Raw genomic sequence first — 26,243 nt, forward strand, 5'->3', positions numbered from 1 at the left:
TATACTGTACATTGTTCCATAGAGAAATTAAACTTTCCCTTGTTTTTAATAAGGCTAGAGTGAAGGCTTAAATGATGAAGAAAGGTTGGGGGGGGGGTCCATGCCTCCATTAGAACCAGACAAACAGGTAAGGGGGAGCAGGGTGGATTCCCTGGAGAGCATATGTAGTGTGGTGCTTTGGGCGACATAAGGGGGCACTTACTTTATGTGCATCCTGGGGACATGTGGTGGGACGCAGGGCAGCACAAAACAAGATGTATAGAAACCAGAAAGTGGGGGGGGGGGCATGCAATGGGCATTTTCCTGGTAACAGAAAACAAACGCACATAAACAGGTTGAGGGTTTGAGCGTGTGTATTACTGTGGCGCATATGCAGCTGCATGTGTCACTTTAATGGTGTGATCTCGGCCAGAGATGAGAATATAGGTCGGAAGAGGAGTCTCACCTGCGTGGCGGGGTCCCAACCGCAGGAATGTTCAGCGTATGAAAAAAAAACACATACCCATGACTTTAAATCTCCACACACACCCCGCCACTACAAGTGAAGAGCACAGCCAATTACTGTCTCTGGTATAAGCGCAGCGTGGCAGTGAGGAGGCACCACGTCGCCACCCTCCCATCCCGCGAGGCGCCCCACTCCTTCCCGGCGTGGCGCCAAGGACGAACCCGCCTGCCCGCCCGTCGAGACAGGCTCCTTGAAAGACAAGGCCGCGGCGGCATTTCACGAACAATGTATTCGACAGTTCCTTCGGAATAGGCTCTCTTCAACACGCACCCTACCAAGCGGGGGGAAACGGCCCCCGAAACACTGCAGGAAAGGCCGTGAAGCGCGCCACTGGCGCAAAGAACCGGCTGCCGGGTTGGGCAGGGCCGACGGGGGCGCTCGAGAGACGCCGCCCCAAGAAGCCAGTTTATTGCGCCGCGGCAAAACCCAGGCAGGGCATGGCCGCGTTGTCGGGCCTGAAATGGCGGCCTTCGGCGTGGAATTCGGCCTCCTCGGCCGTTGAGGTAGACGCGTGCCTTTCCCTGCGTGTGGGTGGGTGAAGCGGAGCCTGCCTGGGAGAACTGAGGCGAGGGCCCTTCCTGAGGGGGACCCGTTGAGGTACGGAGAGGGAGGGAAAGGGCAGAATCTATGTGTGTGTGTGTGTGTGTTTATGTGGGGAGGAGGATCCAATGGCGGCGTCGGGGCTCCCCTCCCGCCTGACTCAGTGTTGATCTTGCGAGTCATGCTCGGGCATGTCGGCCGCGGTCAGCCAGGGGAGCGAAGCCCGGACTTGCCCCGGCCGAAGTCGTAGGCCGGCCGGTAGGCGACGCTCTTCATACTCGACCCCAGGCGGGGCCTTTCGCTGCGTTTCTTTCTGAAGCGGCGGTCTAACCCGGGTGAGGAGACGGGCGACCGGAGGGCTTTATGCGGCTCCGCTTGTTGGCCGGGACACCTTGTGGGGGACGGACATAAACCCGTAACCGCTGAACCTAACCGAAGTTCCTTCTAATCCTCTCAGGGAAACGTGCAATACGACTAAGATGGCCTCTACTACCGACCAGCCCATCGAGGGCACATCTGGCAGCAGCCAAACGCGTCCGGAAAAGTTGGTCAGTATTCGGGGGAGCCTTTGCCCCGTGGACTCTTGTGCAAATGTTAGATTTTTAGGTTTGCAGGAAACCTGCTAGGACCACGCAAACCCATTTCATTTAAAGGATTTGCCTCTTCCTTTGTGGGTTTTTTGTTTCGTTTTTTTATGGTGCTACCGCCTCCCCCCCCCCCCCAAAAAAATTGTTTGAACAGGAACATAACCATTTAAATAGAGCTGCGTCTTTTTATGTTTCCAGGTTAAACCCAAGCCGTTGCTGCTGCAACTTCTGAAGCTTGCTGGTGCAGAAAAGGAGACTTTTACTATGAAGGAGGTAAGTTACGGTTATTGCAGAGAATATTGTGGTGAAACTTAATATATAACCTGTAACAATAAAAAATGATACAAAAATGAAACGGCAATTAAACAAAACTGCTTAAAAGCTAAATAGAAGTTTGTCGCTGTAGGTTCTTCTCAGTTCTGCCTTTTTACCTACATAACTTAACCTTAGGTTCAAATTCTTGATTGTGCTACGGCTTAATGAGAAACAATTTTAGTTAAAATGTGTATAGTAATATTCTTGAGCTCAACTAGGAAGTGTGCTAGTTGATCTTATATTACAAAAAAGTGCATTGTTTTATGTTTGCTCTTACAGGTAATGTTCTATATTGGTCAATATATTATGTCTAAACGTTTGTATGATGAAAAGCAGCAACATATTGTCCACTGTGCAAATGATCTTCTGGGTGATATCTTTGGAGTACAGAGTTTTTCTATAAAAGAATGCAGGTAAAAATATTTTTTGCAGCCTGGTATTAAATGCTGAGCACATGTGTTATCTTACTGGCACTTTCTTACATGCCAGATATTCAGTTTTCTACCCTCCACCCCAACACACCAAGTGCTCTCCTTAACCACTATCTATAGCCAAGGTTTGTTCTCTGTTTGGCTTACCATGATGTGTGAACCAGGCCTACATATTGAAAAAGCCCTGTTGTATCTAAGACCTTTGGAGAGTGCTTATTCTACCTTTAGATGCTCCTATGAGTTGCCTGTTGACTGGGATGTCTGTCCAGTTCTGTGCCTTTATTTCTTAGACCTGAATTCCACTTACTGTGTTGTCCCCATACAGTAATTAACTTTTGTGTTTAATTTTGGTTTGGAGAACTACTTATGTTAATGAATTATGACTCTAAGCTTCTACTCCAACAATCTCAGTAGTCTGAACAAAAGGAGGAAAGCATTGATGTAAAGTAAGCAAAGCCTTTATAATAAGGTTCAATCATTATCAAATGATCCAGGTTTTGTCCTCATGTCTTCCAATTTTCTTAATATTTTGTACACTTGTTGAATGATCACAACTAAGTTTAAATCTAAAATTTTAATTTTTTATTTCATCCAATGTTTGAGTTATGAGGGTTTTAAATTTCAAAAATTTTACAATTTTGGCCTTGCCACCAGACTACACAAAAACCTTAAAAACTCAGCCCAGAATTGAGATGTTTCAAAACTAAAAATACCAATCTGGTCAGAACTTCATGGGCTTTAACATAATATGTCACTTGATGGGCTTACTTTAAATTTTAAAGTTAAGTTACAACATTTAAAAAATTAAAAAGTGATTAAAATTAATGATTAAAAATTCCCCAAAATGTATTGATTAATTAATATTTCTAAGAGCTACCTGCAAAATTTCATCTTGGGATCTCAATGGGATCACATTAAGAAAAAAATATTTTGTACATGTCTGCCTGATTGAGTTTTTTTAGGATAAACGGGTGGTCTTAAAGTAAAATATAACAGAATAAACAAGACTTCAAACTATAATATCAGTTACTTCAGGCATTTCTTTAGAAAATTATTCAATTAAAAGGTATCTGAAAAGCTAGTCAGGCTTTTCGTTTAAAAATGTGTTTCAAAGCAGAGTGATAGCTTGCTGTTGCATGATAGAAGTAACACTTTTAAATAATTTTGTTAGTACTTCATTTCATTTAAATTTTAGATTTAAACTTAAGTTTTGATCATTCAACAAGTGTACAACATATTAAGAAAATTGGAAGACATGGGGTAAAAATATTGGGTCACTTGATATAATATGACCCTCTGTATTTTATCTGAGGCTAATATAAAAATTTTGCTCCATAAGACGCACCTGACCATAAGAGGTACCTAGTTTTTAGAGGAGGAAAGGAGGGAAGCCCCATTTTTGGGGTGATCAGCTCACAGTTGTGCAGCTTCTTTTGCAAAGGGGAAAAGCCCCATTTTTTTGAGGATCAGCTCAAAGTTGTTGGGCTTACTTTGCAAAGGTAAAAAATCCTGTTTTTATGGGGTTCAACTCATAGTTCTGCAGCTTCTTTAGGAAAGGAAAGGGAGCGGTTTCTACAGTTTCCAGACAGATAATCTAATCAGCCAATCACATGTCACTGGGGAAACCGCCTCCGTCTGCAGAACATTCAACAATGGAGGCCTGGGCAAAGGGGCGGGGCCAGAAAGGGAGCCAGCAATCGACCACACATTCACTCCATAAGACGCACAGACATTTCCCCTTACTTTTTAGGAGGAAAAAAGTGTGTCTTATGGAGCGAAAAATACGGTAGGTAATTGATAGGGGAAAGATCACATAATTTGAACTCCTTTTAGGCATGGGGTGGGTCCAGGTTTTTTTTAACCAAGGTGTCAAAAGCATATAAATATCTAGTTCATAAACTTTAACTTTTTTTTTTAAAGGCAACTACGTTTGATGATTTCTAAAAATCTGACAGCAGTCGGTCAGCAAGGTAAGCTAGTTTGCTATAATGATGCTTTTCTTTATCCTGGATGAGGGAAGGACGTGATAATTTTAAGTTGTACAGTAAAGTTGATTTGGGTTGGTTTGACATCACCTTGAGGAAGCTAAGCAGGTCAGTTTCTGGATAGTGTCTGGGTTGGTAACTACCCAAGAACTTCATGTATGCTGCCCTGGGTTCCATGATGGAAAACAAATACAGTGGTGCCTCGCAAGACTAAAAGAATCCGTTCCGCGATTCTCTTCGTCTAGCGGTTTTTTCGTCTTGCGAAGCAACCCCATTGACAGCTTAGCGGATTAGCGCTACAGCTGTCTAGCGGCTTTTCGCGATCAGCTGTTAAGCGGGTTATCAGCGGAACAGCTGATAGGCGGCTTAGCAGCTTAGGAAAAGGGGGGAAAGCCAAAAAAACCCGCGGGGACGCGCAAGATTTTTTCGTCTTGCGAAGCAACCCCATAGGGAAATTTGTTTTGCGAAGCGCCTCCGCGACGGAAAACCCTTTCGTCTAGCGGGTTTTCCGTCTTGCGAGGCGTTCGTCTTGCGGGGCACCACTGTAAATAGTAAATGGGATAATCATGTATCCTGTGGATTACTGTTTCAGCTGTAACTGAAACTAAATGGAAAATAATTGCGTACATAAATTCAACAGTGTAAATAGGTTTTGATGGATGTAATAATGGAAAAACAATTGGTATAGTTTTTGTAAAATATGCAGGGATATAAGATATGTAAAATGAACCAGGGAAAGAGGAGAAGAGAAGTCACTGATATCTTTAAGTATGTAAAATGTTTATTTGAAATTGTAAAACAGAAAATGTAATAAAAATCATATTTTAAAAAAAGAAAAATAAGAACCAACAATCTATAAAAGGAACAGCTGGGAGTTTGTACTGTCCCACCTAAAATGGATTATTTGGATTGGGATACCTATCTGCTGGGCTTTTCCCAAGAATTATAAATAGGAACAGTTAGGACGGTGATGAATAAGTGGCTAGTAAGAAAGCTGATTTACCCACATGTGGGTTGAAAATAGAACTAGTATTCCACTCATTAAAATACCACAATTAAGGTCCTGAACAGATCCAAATGTCTGGATGAACCCAGTCTTCCAGAATGCACCTGCTTGCCACCATGCAGTTGTCATTTGTGAATCATATGCACAAATCATACAAAATATAAGTGTGATTCCCAGTTGTATCCTTTTCTATCCCCAAATTTCTCAAAATTTGTTCTAGTTGGATTCAGCTTTTAAATGATGAACATAGAAAGGATCTTGAATTTGACGATTAATTCATGTAAAGCAATAAATAAGCTTCGTTGATTTGTCTTATAGGTTATTTCAAATTTTTTGCTGTTCACGTGTCTGTGCATTACTCCAATGCATACTTTATTCCTCAATTAGGATTTTGAGCAATTTATATTTATGGAATTGCAGTGTATTAATCCGTTTGTTCTTAAATGTGTATTTGAACCTCTTGCTGTCCCTTTTTGGTGACTTCCAATATGCATTTCTTTTTGAAGGCTCTAGTAATTTTAACACATCTGTGAATCAGTCCAGGTGGCAAGTAGAAAATGGAAATACTATAAAGGTAATTTTAATTACACGTTACATTCTTTATTTCCACACTTTGAAGTGTAACATCTGGAACGGTAAAGATTAAAGAGATATCTGAGGGGTTTGGCTTATTTGTTTGTTTTTAATTAAACAGGAATCGGTCCAAGAATCCAGTGAAGCCAGTTCTTCTAGGAGAAGAGCACACAGTGAAACAGGTGAGCACAGCCTTCTGCTTTGTCGGTTTCAGTGCTTATAGTAACTCAGGTATCCAAAACTCAAGTCAGTGATAGAACGCACAAAGTTGGATGTTTGTGAGAAGAGTGACTTTTTGCTGCTTCAAGCTTGAGGGTTGGTTTCCTGGTGTCTCGGTGGAAGCGATTATTTGAAAATCCCAGTACAGCAACCCTTCGAGCCATGGCCTAAGTTCCACACCTTCTGTTTTGCATATCTCACTCCACTGTGCTGAGTGATAACTTGTCATAGCTTACCGTCCTTTATGAGCAGACATATAGCTGCCTACTTATAACTGGATGTCAGTGTGGGCAAAAAACACTTCTGGATTCCTGCTTTTCCCTAACTTGTGTGGGGACATAATCCTTATTTCAGCTAAGTTTATCACCCAAGAAACTTGTGAAAACTGAAATCTTCTTGCCCACAAATGCTTCTAATGTTAGCTGTTTGTGTTTGAGTTGCTTGTCAGTTTTCTTCAGCCTTTGGAAATTTCTACTTTAATATTCATTACAGTACCTGTGTACATTATAGTTATTTGCATTTGCCATAATAGCATTGTAGAGGAAGTGATTATTTGCATTTCCCAAATGGGACCTGAGACTGAGAAAGTTATTTAAAGCAAGTGTGCTGTACTGAGAATATGGACCTCACTCAGAGATTTAAATATTACCTCTTCTAACACCTGAAATGTAAAATTTCCTATGCATCTTTACAGCTGCAGTCCTATATTCACTTACCTGGGTGTAAGCACCATTGAATTAAATGACTTCTGAGTAGATTTGTATCTGACTGTGCTATATCATTGCTGTGCTTGTTACATTGGAATGCCAGTGGCTTCTGTGCAAGCTTCTAACACTATACAGTAAATGTGGAGTGATGAAAAGTATATTATTGCAGTGAGAAGTCTTAGGGGCATCAGTACTTTTGGATGCTTTGGGATAACATGGCAGAAAGGGGGTGGGGGGAGACTGAATCAAGAAGTCCAATACCAAAATCAGGAACTGCAAAACTTGTAGAAGTACAGTGGTACCTCGGGTTAAGAACTTAATTTGTTCCGGAAGTCCGTTCTTAACATGAAACTGTTCTTAACTTGAGGTACCACTTTAGCTAATGGGGCCTCCCGCTGCTGCCGCAGCGCTGCTGCACAATTTCTGTTCTCATCCTGAAGCAGAGTTCTTAACCCGAGGTACTATTTCTGGGTTAGCGGAGTCTGTAACCTGAGGTACCACTGTATTTGCTAAGAGGTTGGGTTTTTTTAATCCTGCAGAAGAAAGTCCTTTAGAAGATAAGAATGATGAAAGACTGAAACGGCATAGATCAGACAGCATTTCTCTTACATTTGATGAAAGTCTTTCATGGTGTGTAGTAAGCGGTTTACCCTGTGATCTTAGCAACATCAGCAGTTCCACAGGCTCTTCATCCAGTCCGGTAAGTAGTAATGGACTTTCATGAGGAAACTATTTTCTTTAAGTCTCTCCCATTTTTTTAGGTCCTCATTGTATCTTAAAATGGTATCACCAGATGAAATAGAGGACAGTGCTCCTGCACATTTCATAGTTGTGTGGAAGACTGAAATTCAGAAGTTATAGCTTGTCATGCAAATTACCTGCTGAAATTACCTGTTCTGCACAGCTGTTAAACAAGCTGGAGTCCTGCCCTCTTTTTCACCTGCCCTTCCAGTGTACTGTAGAATTGTCCCCATGTATACAGAATGTAGTATGCCAGAGGGAAGTTCTCTAGGCCAGTGTTTCCCAACCTTGTGCCTCCAGCTGTTTTTGGACTACAATTCCCATCATCCCTTGCCACTGGTCTTGCTAGTCAGGGATGATGGGAGTTGTAGTTCAAAAACAGCTGGAGGCACAAGGTTGGGAAACACTGCTCTAGGCTACACTTCTCTGCAATTTGCTATTCTTCCCTACCCCCCCCCCAAAAAAAAACCAACAACAACAAAACCCAGAAAATACAGGAAGCATTCAGTCATCTCACGTATTCAGAAATAGTAAGGTCTGTTAATGGGTTTATTATGTGCTAAGCTGTCTAGAATACAACTACTGAAAACTATTTGCACCCACGCCCAATATGTTTTGGTCACAGCCTGAATCTTTTCCATTTGGTAATGGTTATGAACATTTTCAGCGATGAAGCCAAATTCTGCTGAACACAAATAACAGCATCAGAAAAGAGTTAGTTCTCTGAATTGCTGACTATTAAAGTTTGACCTTTTCCCATATGGATGACCTTCCAATTATGTAGCGAAATTAGTGTTTGAATACTTAGGTGGGAGCAGCCTGAGCTGATTGTTCTCAGTATCTTAATCTACTGGTGCTTAGTAAATGTTAAAACAGAATGAGCTGTAAGACACATTTTAGGATGACATGTGTTTCACCACTACTATTGTTACTGCTAAGTGTTTTCAGAAATGTATAGTACCCTAGTCAAAGCAAATATAAGGCTCTAACTTGAAAGCTTAAAATCACTTGGTATCTGCCTGGGTGAATTGAGACACATAACTCATAATGTCTCACTGTGTCAGCCTGTTCATGTAAACCAATGTTACAGTTTCATCTCTTCAGTGCAGAGGCCCATGCTCCTGCTTGCTCTCTCTCTCTCAAACCCCATTGATAATGTTTTTTTCCTGAAGATTGTCGTTGCAGCAAAACATTTAACGTGGTGGTACATATTTTTGGTTGTCAGAATCTGTTCATATTTGGACAGCTACTAATATGCAGTGATATGTATCTCATCATAGGAAAAGCTTACCATGCTCCCGAAGGGAGGGTTGTTACCAGAAAAATGCCCATTACATATCCCTCTTTCCCCCTCTCTGTTCATCGCTGTGTGCCCTGCCATGTCTCCAGGATGCACATTAAATAAGTGTATCCTTACGTTGACTCAAAGCACCACCCTACACATGCCCTCACCTTTCTTCAACTTTTAAGGCAGATACTTTCACTCTAGCCTGCTTTAAACAAGGAAAACCTGAATTTCTCTATGGAACTAAGTTCACGTGTAAATGTATTATTCTTGAGCCTATAGCGTGTGTGTATGTTATATTGCATTGTGAGAATCTTTGGGTTTTCCATAATCCCCAAAGCCTAGGGTCATGTTGGCAGGATGCCCATCAGGGAAGCTCCCAGAATCTGCAATGTGTTAGTCGCCCTAGAAGGTTGCCCTGCTTGCTCAGGTACTCTACATAGAATCAATCTCTGGATCCTGCTGAGCACAGCTGTTGTTATCATGTTGACTACCCCAAGTTCTATTTTCAGTGTCAATATTTTGTGTAAACTCTGTCTGGAACTGTGTGAAACATGCTGATCTTCAGGCATTTGACACCCCGGTCTGCCTGACCCCACCTAGTATGTGATGTAACCATGACACATATCCCAGGTGACCCTGACACTTGCAGAAGAGGGTGTCCTCCTCCATGCCAAAAATGCTAACCTTTAAAAAGATGGGTTTTTCCTTGTTCTGGGTCCTTCACCTCCTGACAAGGGGTGGGGGACGGGGAGAGAAAGACTCTGTTGCAACAGATAATAAAAGATGAGCTTTGCTTTCACTGGAATTCTGCCTCAGCTCATTCATATCTGACCAGTAACAAACTAGTCTGGTTGGAAAATGCAAACCGGTTACACAGAATTTTGCTGCAATTGATTAGTCTCCCCATACTGACACAGGTTTATTTCTGTTACTTCAAGCAGCTCTTCCCTTATTTCCATGATTATTGCATCAACGTATTTTACAGAAATAGGTGGCTATCTATGGAATTCAAAGCCATTAATTTCATTACTGTTAGTTCTAGTTACAAACTTGACTAAAAGGACATTATTACACCTTGGCCTCTTCCAGGATCATGACAGCTTAAGTGAAACAGCGGACTGGCTGGATGAGGATTCTGTTTCAGATCAATTCAGTGTTGAGTTTGAGGTTGAATCCATCTGTTCAGAAAACTACAGTATCAATGAAGAAGAATCTGAGCTTACAGAAGAAGATGATGAGGTAGGAGAATTAAAGTTAATTGGAATGGTAATGAAGAAAATCTATGAACGCTTGACTCAGACTGGCAGCCACTCGCATCTTAGACCAAAGCCTTCCCAATGACATCCATTTACCTGGGATTGAATCAGAATATGTGCTCTGACTGCCACTGTCCTGTGGACCTTTTCCAAATATGCTTTATGGGTTTTCTTGTAAGTTTCCCCCCTAACAGTTATAGTTCCTAAAAGTTTCTGAGAAGCACAAATTGTTATCTGATAAATGGTTAAAAAAAGATGATGATTATAGAGACTGACTTGAAGTCCTTGTTAAGCTTTCCGACAAGTTTTCATACCATCCTCTTTCCCCTCTCCAGTTTTTACTGTTAATTGTTTTTGCAAAAAAAAAAAAAAGTTGCATAATTTCTCAACAGGGTAAATTATGTTGTCCTGTTGATATAGTATTGTCTGTATTCCAGGCAGATTTTAATGGTAGAGAGGATCACAGTGATCTTTTGCAGTGTTGGAATCAGTTGGAACCTCAGTAATTAATGGAAGAAAAATACGTTTACACTAGTACAATTTGTCTCTTTGGAGTTCTAACGCCTTGCATATTTGTGTAATTGGAATCTAAACATTTTCTTCCATCAGATGTATGAGGTAACTATATATCAGACTGAAGACAGTGATGTGGATTCATTTGATGATGATCCTGAAATTTCACCAGGTGTAAGTAACGTCTTCATTTAGAGTAAATTGCAGCTTTTAAAATTAGATGTTTTTGTATATGCTAGAGCAACATTCCCCAACCTGGCGCCCTCTGAATGTTTGACTACAATTCCCATTGGCCACAGACCGCATGACCATGCTGGCTGTGGCTGATAGGAGTTGTGCATTCCAGACTGCAGGGTTGGGAAAGGTTGCTTTAGTGGGTAGGCTATGCTGGAAAACGGGTACATCCAAACCAAAAAACAGTAAAATAGCACATCAAAAGCAGCTAACATTAGGAATACTGGGTGTGTTGGACAGTAGGAATAGACCAGGGGTCTGCAACCCGTGGCTCCGGAGCTGCATGTGGCTCTTTTACACCTTTGCCGCGGCTCCGGGGCGGATACTAGTGAGGGGAGGAGGCGCATTGTGCGCCCCGACACTCCCCACTGTGGCGGGTGCTGTACTGGCTGTGACGTCGCATGGGGGCGGTGCGTGCGTTAGTCATGCACCGTCCCGACGTCACCTTCCCGCCCGCTATCAGATCGCGGCTCCGGAGATATATTTGTTTTAAATGTTGCAATGGTTTTGCGGCTCCCAGTTGTTTTTTTCTTTGGAAACGGGTCCAAGTGGCTCTTTTTGTCTTAAAGGTTGCAGACCCCTGGAATAGACTGTTGATCTCTTATAATTTATGGGTGTCATGCCAATGAGATAGAAGGTCAGATTTGACCAGGCAATGCACAAGAGCCAACTAACCATGCAACTTTCCCCCAGTAGATGCCAGCTAGACAAAGGGTTTTATGCAATGTACTACAGTCAAACCTCTGTTGTTGAATGTAATCTGTTCCAGAAGCCCGTTTGGCTTCCGAAATGTTCAACAACCAAGGCGCGGCTTCCGATTGGTTGCAGGAGCTTCCTGCTCTCAAGAGAAAGCCGCGTTGGATGTTTGGCTTCCAAAAAACATTCAAGCATTTACTTCCATTTTTTTTGGCGTTCAGGAGCTGAGATTTGACTGTGGCACTAAGTTGCTTGGCAGTACAGTATAGCACAGGTGAAATGGTTCGCACCAATGGAACGTTGGTGCACAAAACTATAAGTAAGTTGCTGGTAACTTTGTTTCACATCTTGCAAAACAATTTTCTGCTAGTGCAACTGTTCCTCTGTTGAGCAACATAAACTGATAGACCTGCTAGCCCACAGTCTGCACAATCAGTATTTATATGATGCTGAAGGCTAGTGGGATTGCAGCCCATGCTTCCTATCTTGAGCATCCTTCCTCCTTCCCTTGTGGGTGTAGTAATATCTGCATATGATATCCGGTATTCGTAATACTTGAAATAGAGCCGCTAAAGTCAGTGGACCTAAGCCCACTGATTTCAGTATGTCTTAATCTGATGATATCACCAATGTTTCTTGACTGTGCAGAGGAGGAAAATGGTTGATCTTTGCTTTTTTTTATTTTGGTAAATGGTAGCTTAACTGTTTCATGTCTAATTGACTACAGGATTATTGGAAGTGCTCCAAGTGCAATAAAATGAACCCACCTCTTCCACGCCATTGCCCAAAATGCTGGGCTCTTCAGGAAGACTGGCTTCCTGAGAAGAAGACGGAAAAGTCTGTAGAGGGCAAAATTGAAACTGACACACCACTGGATCTCGAGGAGGGCTTTGATGTTCCTGACTGTAAGAAAGGGAAAACACCTGAAGATGAAGCAGAGGACGACTCAGAACAGAGCTCTGACTCTCAGAAAAGTGAGGACTATTCTCAGCCATCTACATCTAGCAGTATGCTTTGTGGAAGCCAAGAAGACTATAAAGAACCTGAGAAGGAAGAGGCTGAAGTCAAAGAAGAAAGCACTGATTTAGTTTTACCCCTTTCTGGTGTGGAGCCCTGTGTCATATGCCAAACTCGGCCCAAAAATGGTTGCATAGTTCACGGAAGGACGGGACACCTCCTGTCATGTTTCACATGTGCAAAAAAGCTAAAGAAGCGGAACAAGCCTTGTTTGGTCTGCAGGCAGCCAATTGAGATGATCCTGCTAACTTATTTTTGCTAACTGAGATACAAGCAGAATTGCTTCAAGAAACCCTACAGCCCTAAAATAAATTTTTGTACAAAAAATATTGAAAGTTTACAAAAGTTTTTATACCTTCTTCACAGGATTTTCCTACAAAAGACAACATGTGCTGAAGCCGATGGGTTTAATTGTAATGTTCACAACCTCCTTTTTAGCCCCAGTAGCAAACAGTTAGCCCAAGCAAAGTGATGTATGGAAGCATGGCAACAAATGAACGGATTTAGTGTTTGTGGTGAGATCTTTTTAGTCTTATTCTTCCAGTCCAAATCTTCTGTGTCTAAAAATTGCATTCTTTATTCAGAAAAGAGATTGAAATTACAGCATTTTTAAAAAAGTGTACTAGCTTCCATTGTTTTCAACCATGCTTGAAGACTAGATACATCTTGCATTTACAGAAAAGTGATTTTAGTCAAAAGGCTGTAGGGCAAACTCTGTGCAGAGAGACTGATAATCTTTTAACTCTGGTTAAGGGATCAGAAGCAAGCTGTGGGATTGTGGGTATTTCTTTCGCCTCCTCTCTGGAATCCATTGCACTTTAACTGGTTATTAGCAGAAACAGAACATTTTTGTGTCTCTAGCATGGTTTGAATCCAAGGCAGATGGAAGCCTGGTTAGTCTCTCTTTCTTAAATAAATATTTTACTTAAGTTTTCAAGAATACAAATTAACCTAGTTTCATTCCCCCTTTTATTTGCTTTATCTTCTTCATACGTGCTACAGCCCACAGTTTTTGCCTCCATTTGTGTATATGAAGACTGTGCAGTCCTTTGCAGTTTGGGGTGGCAGGTTGTGCCAGTGCAGCTTTGTTAGTGTTAATGCCAGTCTTTGCACATACATGGTTAAGGCAGGAGGAATAAATTTGCTCTGGGGCTAGGTAGAGAGCAGCATTTTAACTGAAGAGTTAACAGATCTCCAGCACTAAATCTCTAGTTTCCCTTTCTGGAAGCCTACACTCTTTTACCAGGCCTGCAACAAAGACCATTAGGAAGTGTTAATGGGGGAAATCAGTATTCCCTGGATGATGGAAAATAGCTAGTTTGCAAAATCCAGTGAAGTGTGTTTAAAGGGGTTATTTAATCATAGCCTCCATATCTGCATTTCTCTGGTAAAGGTTTAAAAGTCTGTTAAACTGAAATTAAATTTTGTTTTCATCCTCAAATATGTGAAAACTTGGTCAAAAAGCAGATTTTTAAATGTATATTCTTAGTCTCATTGGCAAGAGGCTTAACATTCCATTTTTGCCATTGTAATGGGTTTAGTTCATTTGAACAAAACGTAAAATACTGAAATTCAGTGCAATAAATGTACAAGCTTTGGATTAAACTAACAAATCCCCGGTTTTCAGTAAATCTCGCTGCTTTGCTTTCTCTGACTGGCTTGTTACCTTCTGTATTTAAATCATGCGATCAAAACATTTTGTATTTTATGTTAAGGACATGAGCCTGCTGGATCACACCAAAGGTCCCATCTGGTCAGCATCTTGTTCCCCTGGCGGCCAAGCAGGACTTGAGCATAGCAGTTTGCTTATTTTGGTCCCTTATTTTTATGCACTGTGTCATCTTGTATAGGGGCAGGAATGGGTCATGATCTCTCCCAACCACCTGTTTCTGGATCATCTGGAGGGCATCCAAAACACTATTACAAAGGTTTTGCACATGAGATTTCTCCAACTTTGGCTACCATAACAATGGCACTGAACACCAGCATTGTATCTTTTTAGTAAATCGCTGAAAAGTTAATCTTGTAGTGTCCAGTAGGGCCCCTCCCCCTTGTGTTTAGGTTTGCAACCTCATGGTACTAATTTGGTATCCTCATTAGGAGGCCTTCATGCCTTTTTATGAGGTGCTAATTGGAAAAAGAAGGTAGCTTAGTCCACTGGTAGAATCAAACTTCAAAATTTACAGATTGAAACCAAGTGGTCCATAAATGTCTTAATAAAAAATTAGCATAATTGCTGGATAGTGAATTGTAATAATCGAATTCCGTTGCATACTTTTGTGCAAGCACAAAGCATTTAGTTGTTCTCTCTTTAAGAAACTTATACTTTATGTAATACAGTCCTTTATTACATTACACTGAAATAGCCAACGTTTGATTGTCAAGATAAGATTGTCCAGTCCATTTGAATGAATATATATATGCACATAAAAGTATCATCTCAACACTGCATAAAAGATATTAACTAAAACCAAGGAGGTAATAGCAGGCTTCAGCGTGGCAGATTGGTTTTTATCATAATCTGAAGAATAAAGGGGGTCTGTGGGGCATGAAGCAGGCTCGGGTCTGGTCTGTAAATGGGGGACAACAAAGTCATATGTGAGGGCACTGAACTTTTCTCTGCCGTCTGGTATATGCAGTTCCTGTAGCAATGAGCTAGAGCCAGGTGCTGTTGCCTAAAAAGAACAATAAAGATAGAAAAAAATGTTTGCGGTTTGTCGATATGTAGACCATTTTAATTTCACAGTGGAATCTGAATATATATAAATTTCTTCCCTCCTAATAAAAAAGGTAAAGGTACCCCTGCCCGTACGGGCCAGTCTTGACAGACTCTAGGGTTGTGCGCCCATCTCACTCAAGAGGCTGGGGGCCAGCGCTGTCCGGAGACACTTCCGGGTCACGTGGCCAGCGTGACATCGCTGCTCTGGCGAGCCAGAGCCGCACACAGAAACACCATTTACCTTCCCGCTAGTAAGCGGTCCCTATTTATCTACTTGCACCTGGGGGTGCTTTCGAACTGCTAGGTTGGCAGGCGCTGGGACCGAACGGGAGCGCACCCCGCCGCGGGGATTCGAACCGCCAACCTTTCGATCGGCAATCCCTAGGCGCTGAGGTTTTACCCACAGCGCCACCCGCGTCCCATTCCCTCCTAATATAAGTGTGGAAAGGACCTCAGTGAGAGTGTAAGTGAGTCACTCCCTTAAACACTAAGCTTTTGGAAGGATGGCATTACCTTTTTAATTCATAAATTGACCTTTGGACAAGTGTTTGCTGAATCCGTCATGGAGCCTAGAATTCCATGGCCACATTGCAGAGAAGTATTTGATGCCATATCAGCACAGCAGTCCTACCCAATCTTAATTGCACATTCTGGGGATCTAAAATGCTGCATAGGAGTTTTCAGTTCCCTTTCTCTCCTAAGGCCCTGGTCCCCATATGAGGTGTAAGAGAACTAGCACCAGAAGGAAAAACAAGCCCACCCCCCACAAGAGCACAGAAGCTCTTTACCTGCATGTATAATTGTCTAGGGATTTTGGCCATGTTTAGCAGAACAGCAGAGTGCAGGTCTAAGACAAGATGACTTACATTAAGTGTGTAGGTGCCAGGCAGGAGGAGAAGATAATATTCTCCATTTTTGTTGGTTCTGTAAGGACATATGTGTCTCCTTCCGACAGCTTCCACTATCACACCTGGAACAGGTTCGTCATTCTCATCCAAAACACGACCTTTTACACCTATGGCAAGAAGTCAAAAGAGGAAGAAACCATTTCTTTTCGATTTTGGCATGTAACTAGAAAGGTTTTCTGCCAAGGAAGTACAGCAACAGGCACAGCCACTCACAATCTAGTAACAGCCCTTTGTCACCAAATGCATTCTATAGTAACGTGTTTAAACATTTGCTAAAGTATTGTATTCAAGTTCTCCAAGAGAAGAAATGTTTGGCTGATGTTTTGATTTTTATTGGGGAAGGAAATTTACCTTTAGTTTCTTTAAGGATAATAATGGATATGGTGAATTTGTGTAGATAAACAGGGAAAACTTGCCCCTCAACATATTCACAGAGAACCAAAACACTTTTCTTGAGGAGTGGAGGCAGAATCACTATTCTTCCTTAGAAGTCTAGAACAAGACTAGCACATGCCTCTACAATTCCACGGAAGTTCTGGACAAAAGCCATGGCAATGCATGTATGGAGCACTGAAGTGGAAGAACTATCTACTGCTTGTACAGTGGTACCTTGGGTTACATACGCTTCAGGTTACATACACTTCAGGTTACAGACTCTGCTAACCCAGAAATAGTGCTTCAGGTTAAGAACTTGGCTTCAGGATGAGAACAGAAATTGTGCTCCGGTGGCACAGCAGCAGCAGGAGGCCCCATTAGCTAAAGTGGTGCTTCAGGTTAAGAACAGTTTCAGGTTAAGTACGGACCTCCGGAACGAATTAAGTACTTAACACGAGGTACCACTGTACTGGATAGGATATTTTTTGTTGTTTATTAGGAAAAAAGCTTGACTATCCAATTTATTACATTTGTAAATTCAAAGTATGGGGGAAATGTACAGATTCAAAACACAATAACATAGGCAGTTAACCTTTTATGGGCCAAGGGCTGTGTTGATCCACAATCAATCCCCTGCAGAGAGAATATCAATGTGGGTATGGTCTCTTTTTTAATGTACAAATGGAAGGAGCACAAAAAAAAACTTTGCATCAAAGTAGGGAACACAGAGGAACAGTAAAAAAAAAATGTAATAACAAAACAAAACTTCTTGAAGCCAGAGGTCTTCTTACTGGGCATCATGACCATAAATAAAAGAAACCAAAAGAGTGTTTCTCTATGCAACCACAGTGGCTAGAGTTCTAGTTGCCAAATACTGGAAAAGAGAATGGGTGCCAATGAAGGAAGAGTGGCAAATGAAATTACCGTATTTGTCGATGTATAAGACGCACCAAACCACAAGACGCAACCAGTTTTTGGAGGAGGAAAACAAGGGAAAAAATATTCTGAATCTCAGAAGCCAGAACAGCAAGAGGGATCGCTGCGCAGTGAAAGCAGCAATCCCTCTTGCTGTTCTGGCTTCTGGGATAGCTGCGCAGCCTGCATTCACTCTATAAGATGCACACACATTGTCCCTTACTTTTTAGGAGGGAAAAAGTGAGTCTTACAGAGCAAAAATTACGGTATGTGGAGCTGGCCAAATTGACAGAAGTAATAAGAAACCACTCGAATACAAAAATAAAGAATGGGATTGTTTTAAAAATTATCTGTGTAAATATGGTTCTCATAGCAATATTTGGATGTGTATAGATTTGTTTTTACAAAATGGAATTAGAAAAAATAAGAGGAATATAATTTATAAAGAAAAGGATGAAAGCATGTTAGAACGCATTACAAAGATAAGGAAACAAAAATAAATGAATAAGCTGTAATAGGGGTAGGAGGAAGTCGACTATTGTATTAGTGAAATGAGATTTGATAGATGAATGAATAGAATTCGTGTATGTTTTGTACGTTAAAGAAGAAAATATGATGGTGATCTGTATGTTTTTAAATTGCAATAATACTAATAAACTTCCTGAAGTTAGCCACCACTGCCAGAAGAGAAAACCTAGTTTTAAATTAAGGGAACTTGAAGAAACTTGTTTTTGTAGGAGGGGAGAAACTTATTCTAAATATTAGGATTAGCAGAATTAGCTTGATTCCAGACTGTTGCTCTTTCGTGGGTGGGATTCAACCACACAGTGGCAAACCCAAGTTGGACAATTAAACTGGATCTGCACAACAAAACAATTCGTAAAAATTAAATAAGGAGAGTGACTGGGAAATGCTTGATGTGAGTGCATATGACTGCCTCTGAAAACAAATCAGAACAAATGCTCAGTGAACAGGCCATGTCTGGAAGTGAACTTGATGTATTAGCCTGCTTAAAGGTTTTGCCCCTGGCAATCCATGGGAGGGCAGTGTTGCTTTACTACATAGAATGCAAACATGGCTTCCTGCTCATGTTAATAGGGATCATGCGTGAACATTGCCACTGGAGTGTACTCTTCCGTAAGACTAAAGGTATGTACACATAACATGCTTTAAAAAAACAGCTGTGTTTCAATTTGATTCTGCAAATCCTGGTACACATCAGTTTGATCTGTTTTCACTTCGGTTGCTGTCTGTTTCCCATTAGCCCAACTAGCTCAATACTTGAGCTGTAGCCCAACTATATTCAGAGGGCCACAGGTTCCCCATCTGTCCCCTAGCTGATGGGCAGTCACTGACTCCTTCCTCTCTTCCTTGAGCACTACCAATCCTCATACTATTTTCACTGGGTAAAATTGCTTTGTTCTCCGAAACAGAACTGAAACCTTTTCGGTCGCTTTCTGGCAACACATTCTCAGAAATCCTTTACTTTTAGCCCCCTTCCTGAGCAATTACCATACTAATTAGAACGCTAAAGAGCTTGCATGCAGATCTGTAAAAACTCCTATGACAGTAAATAATATTTATCAGAGAATATTTATCAATATTCATTGTTCTTTAAGGAACTTATTTCATAACATGTGTAATAAAAATTTTAAGGTCTTTTATATAATAAATGTTCATAAATGTACAAAGCAAACACATAAAGGTAAAGGTAAAGTACCCCTGCCCGTATGGGCCAGTCGTGTCCGACTCTAGGGTTGTGCGCCCATCTCACTTAGGAGGCCGGGGGCCAGCGCTGTCCGGAGACACTTCCGGGTCACGTGGCCAGCGTGACGAAGCTGCTCTGGCGAGCCAGCACCAGCGCAGCACACGGAAACGCCATTTACCTTCCCGCTATAAAGCGGTCCCTATTTATCTACTTGCACTTAGGGGTGCTTTCAAACTGCTAGGTGGGCAGGAGCTGGGACCGAAAGACGGGAGCTCACCCCGCCGCGGGGATTCAAACCGCCGGCCATGCGATCGGCAAGTCCTAGGCACTGAGGTTTTACCCACAGCGTCACCCGCGTCCCATTTAGCAAACACATACATAAATATATAAACCACATGTCTGAAGCAGCACAGGAAGACAGTCCTGAAACCATTCTGACTCCCAAACTGACCAAGTGTTTCTCTGCAAGGAGGGAGGGGGTGAGAGAACCTTCCCATTGTCTCAGGAATTGGGTAATTACCATCTCAAAGGAATGGCCAGACTACCAGAAAAGGCAATCAGATAAGGCATTATCAGATAACCTGACAGACAGGAAAAACAACATTCAAATTTCTGTTGTAGAACACCGTTTCTGTGATGCAGGTATGATGTTTGTGGGGGGGGGGTCTTGGGTTACACCCCTTCTGTGATGTATGTATGATGTATGGAGGGGTGGTCTTGAGCTCCAGGGCAGGGAATTTCAAAATGGCTTTATAAGGGCAAGCACACATAGTTTGTGGTCCTCCTCCTCTCTCCGGGGGGGGGGGGGGAGCACCCTGTTGCAACAGTTTAATAAAGATCATGCTTACTAGCTGCTTTGCTTCTCAATATTCTCTGGTTGGCCTCTGTTTTTTTCTCCTACCAATGGAGAACCTACAAAGGACTCTATAAGGGCTCTTGTGTGCCCCATAAGGGCATAAGGGCAGATTTTGTTTACAACACATGCAAACCAGAATATTAGCTATGACAAAAGAAAACTGAGTAGAGCCATCTTACCTAGATGAACTTGTTTAATGTATTCGATCAAAGCATTTTTATTGTCATTCCAGAAGGATGGAAGCTCATCTTTTCGTGGAAATTTACAACACGATACTTCCAGAGTGATGTCGAAGCACTGTCCCCAGACGTAGCTATAATCCTGCATCCCACCTAAAGTATATATTTAAATGCATAGTTTAAATGCCATTAAGAAAAAGTTAGCATTTTAAATACTCTCCTAAACTCCTTTGCCAGGTGCCTCAACTCGTCAGCCTTGGTTCAAATGTCCCCAGGAAGCTGGCTTGGCATGTGAGCAGTAAACAGCTGGTCAGCAGAAAAGTCAGCAGCGTTCCAGTCCTCCAGCCGCCACCACTGTCACTTCAGCTTGTTGATCTGCTACCACTGCTTCTTCCTCCCTAGACTGTCCTGTAGAATCTGCCAATGGCAAATGACTAGGCATGGACAGTTTTCTCTTAAGTCAGAGGTTTTCAACATTTTTGAGTCCACAGCTCCCTTGACGCAGCTACATTCTTTCTGCGGCACCCCATGGGGCTCAGGAGCCCAGTTATGTCACCCCTTGCCTGCAGAGCTGGCGGCCTCTCACTATTTTTCAAACACCATCCCTTGTGGAGTGTTCCCTCAGCCTCCTCTCCTCTTCCTTCTCCTTGGGGGTCCTCCATGCAGCCCCAGCTGCCGCCCCTGGTCTCTGAGCTGCCCACCCCCCACCCCAAAGAGAGGTGGCTCCTCATACTGCCCCACAGTTGCCTGGTAAGCACCCCCTGGCCAGCCCCAGAGGCACCATTTGCCTGGGGAGCTCATAGCCAGGGCTGCTGCAACAAACAGTTGTGCAAGCCTTTGGGAGGCAGAAACGTGAGATGGCATCCGAGGAAGGAGGGAAGGAAAGGGACGGAGGCCAGTATTGCCTGCAGCATCCCTGAGCACCATTCAAGGCACCCACGGTGCCACAGCACACTGGTTGAAAACCATTGTCTTAAGCCATTATTATTACTGTATTTCAATATTTGGTTGGAAGCTGCCCAGAGTGGCTAGGGAAGCCCAGCCCGATGGGCGGGGTATAAATAATAAAATTACAGTGGTGCCCCGCAAGACGAACGCAAGACGGAAAACCCGCTAGACGAAAGGGTTTTCCGTTTTGGAGGCGCTTCGCAAAACGAATTTCCCTATGGGCTTCCTTCGCAAGACGAAAGCCCATAGGGAAATCTCCGGGACAGCGGGGAAGCGCAGCGCGTCTTCCCCACTGTCCTCGGACCTCCTCCGAAGCCGGGCGGCGGGGCAGGAACACCTCCTCCCGCCGCCCAGCTTCGGAAGGATGCTCCGAAGCCGGGCGGCGGGGCAGGAACACCTCCCGCCGCCGCCCGGCTTCGGAAGGCTCCTCCGAAGCCGGGCGGCGGGGCGGGAACACCTCCCGCCGCCGCCCGGCTTCGGAAGGATGCTCCGAAGCCGGGCGGCGGGGCAGGAACACCTCCCGCCGCCGCCCAGCTTCGGAAGGATGCTCCGAAGCCGGGCGGTGGGGCGGGAACACCTCCTCCCGCCGCCCAGCTTCGGAAGGATGCTCCGAAGCTGGGCGGCGGGGCAGGAACACCTCCCGCCGCCCGGCTTCGGAAGGCTCCTCCGAAGCCGGGCGGCGGGGCGGGAACACCTTCTGAAGGCCGGCGGGGGGCAAAAGTCTTTGTTCCCCCCTGCCTGCCTTCCCGGGAGACTGCGTTTCTCCGCTGTCCCGGAAGGCTTTTGAAGGCAGGCGGGGGGGAGCAAAGACTTTTGCCCCCCGCCCGCCTTCAGAAGAGGTCCTGGACCTCTTCTGAAGGCTGCCGGGGGGCAAAAGTCTTTGTCCCCCCTGCCTTCCCAGGGGCTTTTAAATCGCCCCGGACAGTGGAGAAGTCCTCCGCTGTCCCGGGGCGATTTTAAAATGCCGCCCGCCAGCATTTTAAGATCGCCCCGGACAGCAGAGAAGTCCTCCGCTGTCCCGGGGTTTTTTAAAATGCTGGGGGTGGGAAGAAAAGCCCTTGTTCCCCCCCCCCCAGCCTTCAGAAGAGGTCGGGGGACAGACTGTCCCCGGACCTGGTCTGAAGGCGGTTTCCATAGGAACGCATTAATTGATTTTCAATGCATTCCTATGGGAAACCGTGCATCGCAAGACGAAAAACTCGCAAGACGAAGAGACTTGCGGAACGAATTAATTTAGTCTTGCGAGGCACCACTGTATTATTATTATTATTATTATTATTATTACTACTACTACTACTACTACTACACTGGCACTAGGCTGTCCCCACTTTTTCTTGGTCTCCTACTCCCGCTACACAGCTGCATGCAGCTTAAAAGCTCATGTCAATGAAGTAAAGAGGAAAGGAAACACTTTTCTGCTCACTTTTCCAACAAGAAGACTGCAAAAGGTATATAGGCAGGACATTTTTTCCCCTCTGGTTGAGGGGCAACCAACTACAATGTAGGATTATTTTCCTGGGTTATCCAACTTATGCACAATCCTCATAAAATTTATTCTCCACACCCCCAAGTCTCTCTCTCTCTCTCTCTCTCTCTCTCACACACACACACACACATCAATACAAGCAGAGATTTTCAATGCCTATAAGTGTGTTGGGCACCCACTTTGGAATGCAAATGTCACTTGGCACCTCATCTCACTTCACCCACCCACCCATCACTAGCTTAAGACTGAAGAACTTCGAAAGTTCTGAATTTTTGCCAGGAAATTGGTCCCAAAAAAGTAGTGGGGAATCCCCTGCTCATGGGCTAAATAGGGTCTGGCAGAGGGCCTAACCGGAGATTACATGTGGGGCAGGTAAGGAAATGTGTCTTAAATGTGCTCCTGATTCCTCCTTGGCAAGCAAGGCCTTGTACGCACTGACAGCAGGCCCCCACAGGAATCAGCTGCACTACCAAGTTCCCAGTTGGGAACTCCATAGTGTAGCCAATCTCTGCCCAAAACAGGGCTTGCACTAAGCTCCCATTGGTTAAGCAGTGCTTTCAGCAAGCTCTGTTGGACCACCTGACACCATGATAATGACGAGTGGGTGGTCCAACAAGCCAGTCAAAATGGCTGGGAAAGGGGAGTGGAAGAGCTCAGGATTTGGCTTGTCAGTTGGATCCTGTCTCCCCACCATGGCCTACTGATCTTGCAGGTGTTCACTGTGTTTGATTGCAATATATTATGTACTGCTTTGCACTGGGTCGCTGCAGTATTTTTGTACAGTGGTACCTCGGGTTAAGTACTTAATTCGTTCCGGAGGTCTGTACTTAACCTGAAACTGTTCTTAACCTGAAGCACCACTTTAGCTAATGGGGCCTCCCGCTGCTGCTGCTGCGCCGCCGGGCACGATTTCTGTTCTTATCCTGAAGCAAAGTTCTTAACCTGAAGCACTATTTCTGGGTTAGCGGAGTGTGTAACCTGAAGCGTATGTAACATGAAGTACCACTGTATTGCTTTGTGGATTTTTACTGTTTTAAATTGCTTCATTTGTTTTTATACCTGTGTACGCAGTGTAGAATATACAAAAAAGGAGGAGAGCGCTTAGGGAACAACGGGAGAATTTCTTACCATGAAGCATGTACCACTGATATCCATTTGTAATGCCGTCTGGGAAGTATTCTACAGAGTTACACGCATTCCCTTTATGCATCGTGGCATGTTTCTCTGAGTATGTTCTCGCCAGGTGCATGAAAACATCATTATCCACAGTTCGGCTCTCATCCAGAAAATTAACAGTAACTGTGGAAAGAAAGTAACCACAGTGGAAATTTGGTTACAGTGTAGATTGTGTTTGCCTGGGTTTCTGCACACACATATCACAACTAATAAGTATAGTTTGTATCATACAAGCATAGGCACATTTCTGGCTACCGCTAGAAATCCTTCCCAGTACAAGGATTGCTAAAAAATGTGGGCTGGCTCACCCATGAGGCAAACTGAGGCAGCTGCCTCAAGTGGGGGAATCCCACAGTGTGCTCTGCCCGCTGCCAGAGAAGTGAGAAGAAGCGGTGGTGGTGGTTTCTGGTGAGTTCCACGACATCTCAGGTGGCAAAGCTGGACGGGACACTCCCACCACTATTTGTCGCATGTATAAAGGTAAAGGTAAAGGGACCCCTGACCATTAGGTCCAGTCGTGACCGACTCTGGGGTTGTGGCGCTCATCTCGCTTTATTGGCTGAGGAAGCCGGTGTACAGCTTCCGGGTCATGTGGCCAGCAGACTAAGTCGCTTCTGGCGAACCAGAGCAGTGCACAGAAACACCGTTTACCTTCCCCCCACTGCAGTACCTATTTATCTACTAGCACTTTGACGTGCTTTCAAACTGCTAGGTTGGCAGGAGCAGGGACCGAGCAACGGGAGCTCACCCCCATGGGGATTCGAACCGCCGACCTTCTGATCGACAAGTCCTAGGCTCTGTGGTTTAACCCACAGCACCACCCGTGTCCCTTGTCACATGTATAGCTTGCCACATTTTCAAACTTACATTACTGGCACAATTCCCTCTAGACTAGATCAAAGGCAGTGTAAAGCAGCCTTTCTCAACCTGTGGGTCCCCAGATGTTGTTGAACTACAACTCCCATCACCCCTAGTTAGCAAGGCCAGAGCTCAGGGATGATGGGAGTTGTAGCCAATAACATCTGGGGACCCACAGGTTGAGAACCGCTGGAAAGCAAGTACCACTGTAAATGTGCCCTGTTGTGGCTTGGCTGAATGTCTGTGGGAGTGTTGGCCAGTGCTACGATGTACACTCCATGTTATGAATTCCTGTTTTGAATATATAATCAACCCTGCTCGGCATAGTTCATAGCTTCTCTGAGTTATTTGACCAAACTGCGGGAGGCAGTGGAAGACAGGAGTGCCTGGCATGCTCTGGTCCATGGGGTCACGAAGAGTCGGACATGACTAAACAACAGCAACAACAATCAACCCTGACTATTGGCTATGCTGGCTGGGGCTGATGGGAGTTCAAAACAGGTCTATATTATCGAGATCAAATGATTCAAATACTTTGTATTATAGACAGAACTGAAGACCTGCCTTTGCCTGTGTATCGTGAAACATCAGCTATGGGTTGCCAATAGAGTTAGTGACCCTATGCTCAAGCAATAGCTTACCTGAATTGCCATTATCGAAAGGGTAACTTGCGACTAGTGATCCACCATGCAGATTAGCAGAGAGGACAAACGTTTCATTCTTTAACCAGTTCATTATAGCTTCAGTCTCTGGCTGGATGTCATGAGTATTTAGGATAAAGGCATCCGGGAAGTTCCTGTTCAGATCTTTATTATTAGCATTGAATCTTAAGAGGGATAAAAATATATATATTAGGCTGTCATCTAGAACATACTTTCAAATGAGTGAGTTTAGGATGCAAATGTTTGGTTGCAATCTGTCTGTTTAGGGCCTCTTTTAGTAGGGCCCTAGAATATTGTTGGCTATTCATAGTTTTAAGCTGTCTAAGGCAGGGGTTCTCAAACTTTTTGTATCTTTGAATCCTACTAATGCCTTTTGCTTGCCTAAATGGAAGATAGATGTAGACTAGCCTGCTGTACAAAGGTAAACATTACATATGTTGTTCTGCCTGTTTTTGCCTCTGGTCTCTTTCACCAGGATACATGGCCTTCAGGCTGAAAGATCTCCCCACCCTTGCGTACTGGAAGCCTACTGCAGAAGAATCTTGTATTTCAAGGAGGTAGGTTAATTGTTTGCCCAATTCTTCCTTTTTGTTTATTGGAACACCCTGTCAGAGGTTGTTTTTTTTTTTTTTTTTTTTTGCCTGTTTGCTTGCTTTGTTGTCTTGATATACTGTTTGTGCTCCAGGAATAAATATCAGCAGGATGTGGGTCAGCTGAAAGCTGAGTGACCACCAGCAATAGTACAGTTGCAGGATTAATTAATCAGTTATTGGCCTCACTTAACAGGTAGGCTAATGAATGGAATATCCAATGGTCCAGTTGAAAGAATGAATGAACTGC

General features: G+C 43.6%; 2 protein-coding genes across 5 annotated transcripts in view; one reads left to right on the forward strand and one right to left on the reverse strand.

The window, feature by feature from the left end:
• The first annotated feature begins 590 nt into the window (after positions 1 to 590).
• MDM2 (MDM2 proto-oncogene) lies at positions 591 to 14,267 on the forward strand. Of its 3 annotated transcripts, none has more exons than XM_028745788.2 (11): positions 591 to 1,102; positions 1,503 to 1,593; positions 1,831 to 1,905; positions 2,227 to 2,360; positions 4,299 to 4,348; positions 5,876 to 5,943; positions 6,064 to 6,124; positions 7,408 to 7,568; positions 9,987 to 10,136; positions 10,763 to 10,840; positions 12,324 to 14,267. In XM_028745788.2, exons 2-11 carry the CDS (start codon positions 1,525 to 1,527, stop codon positions 12,873 to 12,875), a joined length of 1,398 nt encoding a protein of 465 aa, XP_028601621.2. In that variant the 5' UTR covers positions 591 to 1,102; positions 1,503 to 1,524; the 3' UTR covers positions 12,876 to 14,267. The 3 variants fall into 3 exon arrangements, with proteins under 3 accessions (XP_028601621.2, XP_028601622.2, XP_028601623.2); XM_028745789.2 differs by having other exon boundaries at positions 591 to 1,008; XM_028745790.2 differs by lacking the exon at positions 591 to 1,102 and adding an exon at positions 1,212 to 1,380.
• A 672-nt stretch (positions 14,268 to 14,939) lies between these two features.
• Positions 14,940 to 26,243, reverse strand: part of CPM (carboxypeptidase M) — a 52,377-nt gene continuing 41,073 nt past the window's right edge. For both annotated transcript variants that reach the window (XM_077934710.1, XM_028745787.2), the window contains 5 exons: positions 25,383 to 25,567; positions 23,836 to 24,006; positions 20,274 to 20,426; positions 16,199 to 16,347; positions 14,940 to 15,288 (listed from right to left, as the gene is read on the reverse strand). In XM_077934710.1, the coding sequence (XP_077790836.1) occupies positions 15,049 to 15,288; positions 16,199 to 16,347; positions 20,274 to 20,426; positions 23,836 to 24,006; positions 25,383 to 25,567 (898 nt within the window). In that variant the 3' untranslated portion in view covers positions 14,940 to 15,048. The remainder of the gene's footprint in view (positions 15,289 to 16,198; positions 16,348 to 20,273; positions 20,427 to 23,835; positions 24,007 to 25,382; positions 25,568 to 26,243) is intronic.

This window comes from Podarcis muralis, chromosome 10, assembly GCF_964188315.1.
Source record: "Podarcis muralis chromosome 10, rPodMur119.hap1.1, whole genome shotgun sequence".
Taxonomy (NCBI): domain Eukaryota; kingdom Metazoa; phylum Chordata; class Lepidosauria; order Squamata; family Lacertidae; genus Podarcis; species Podarcis muralis.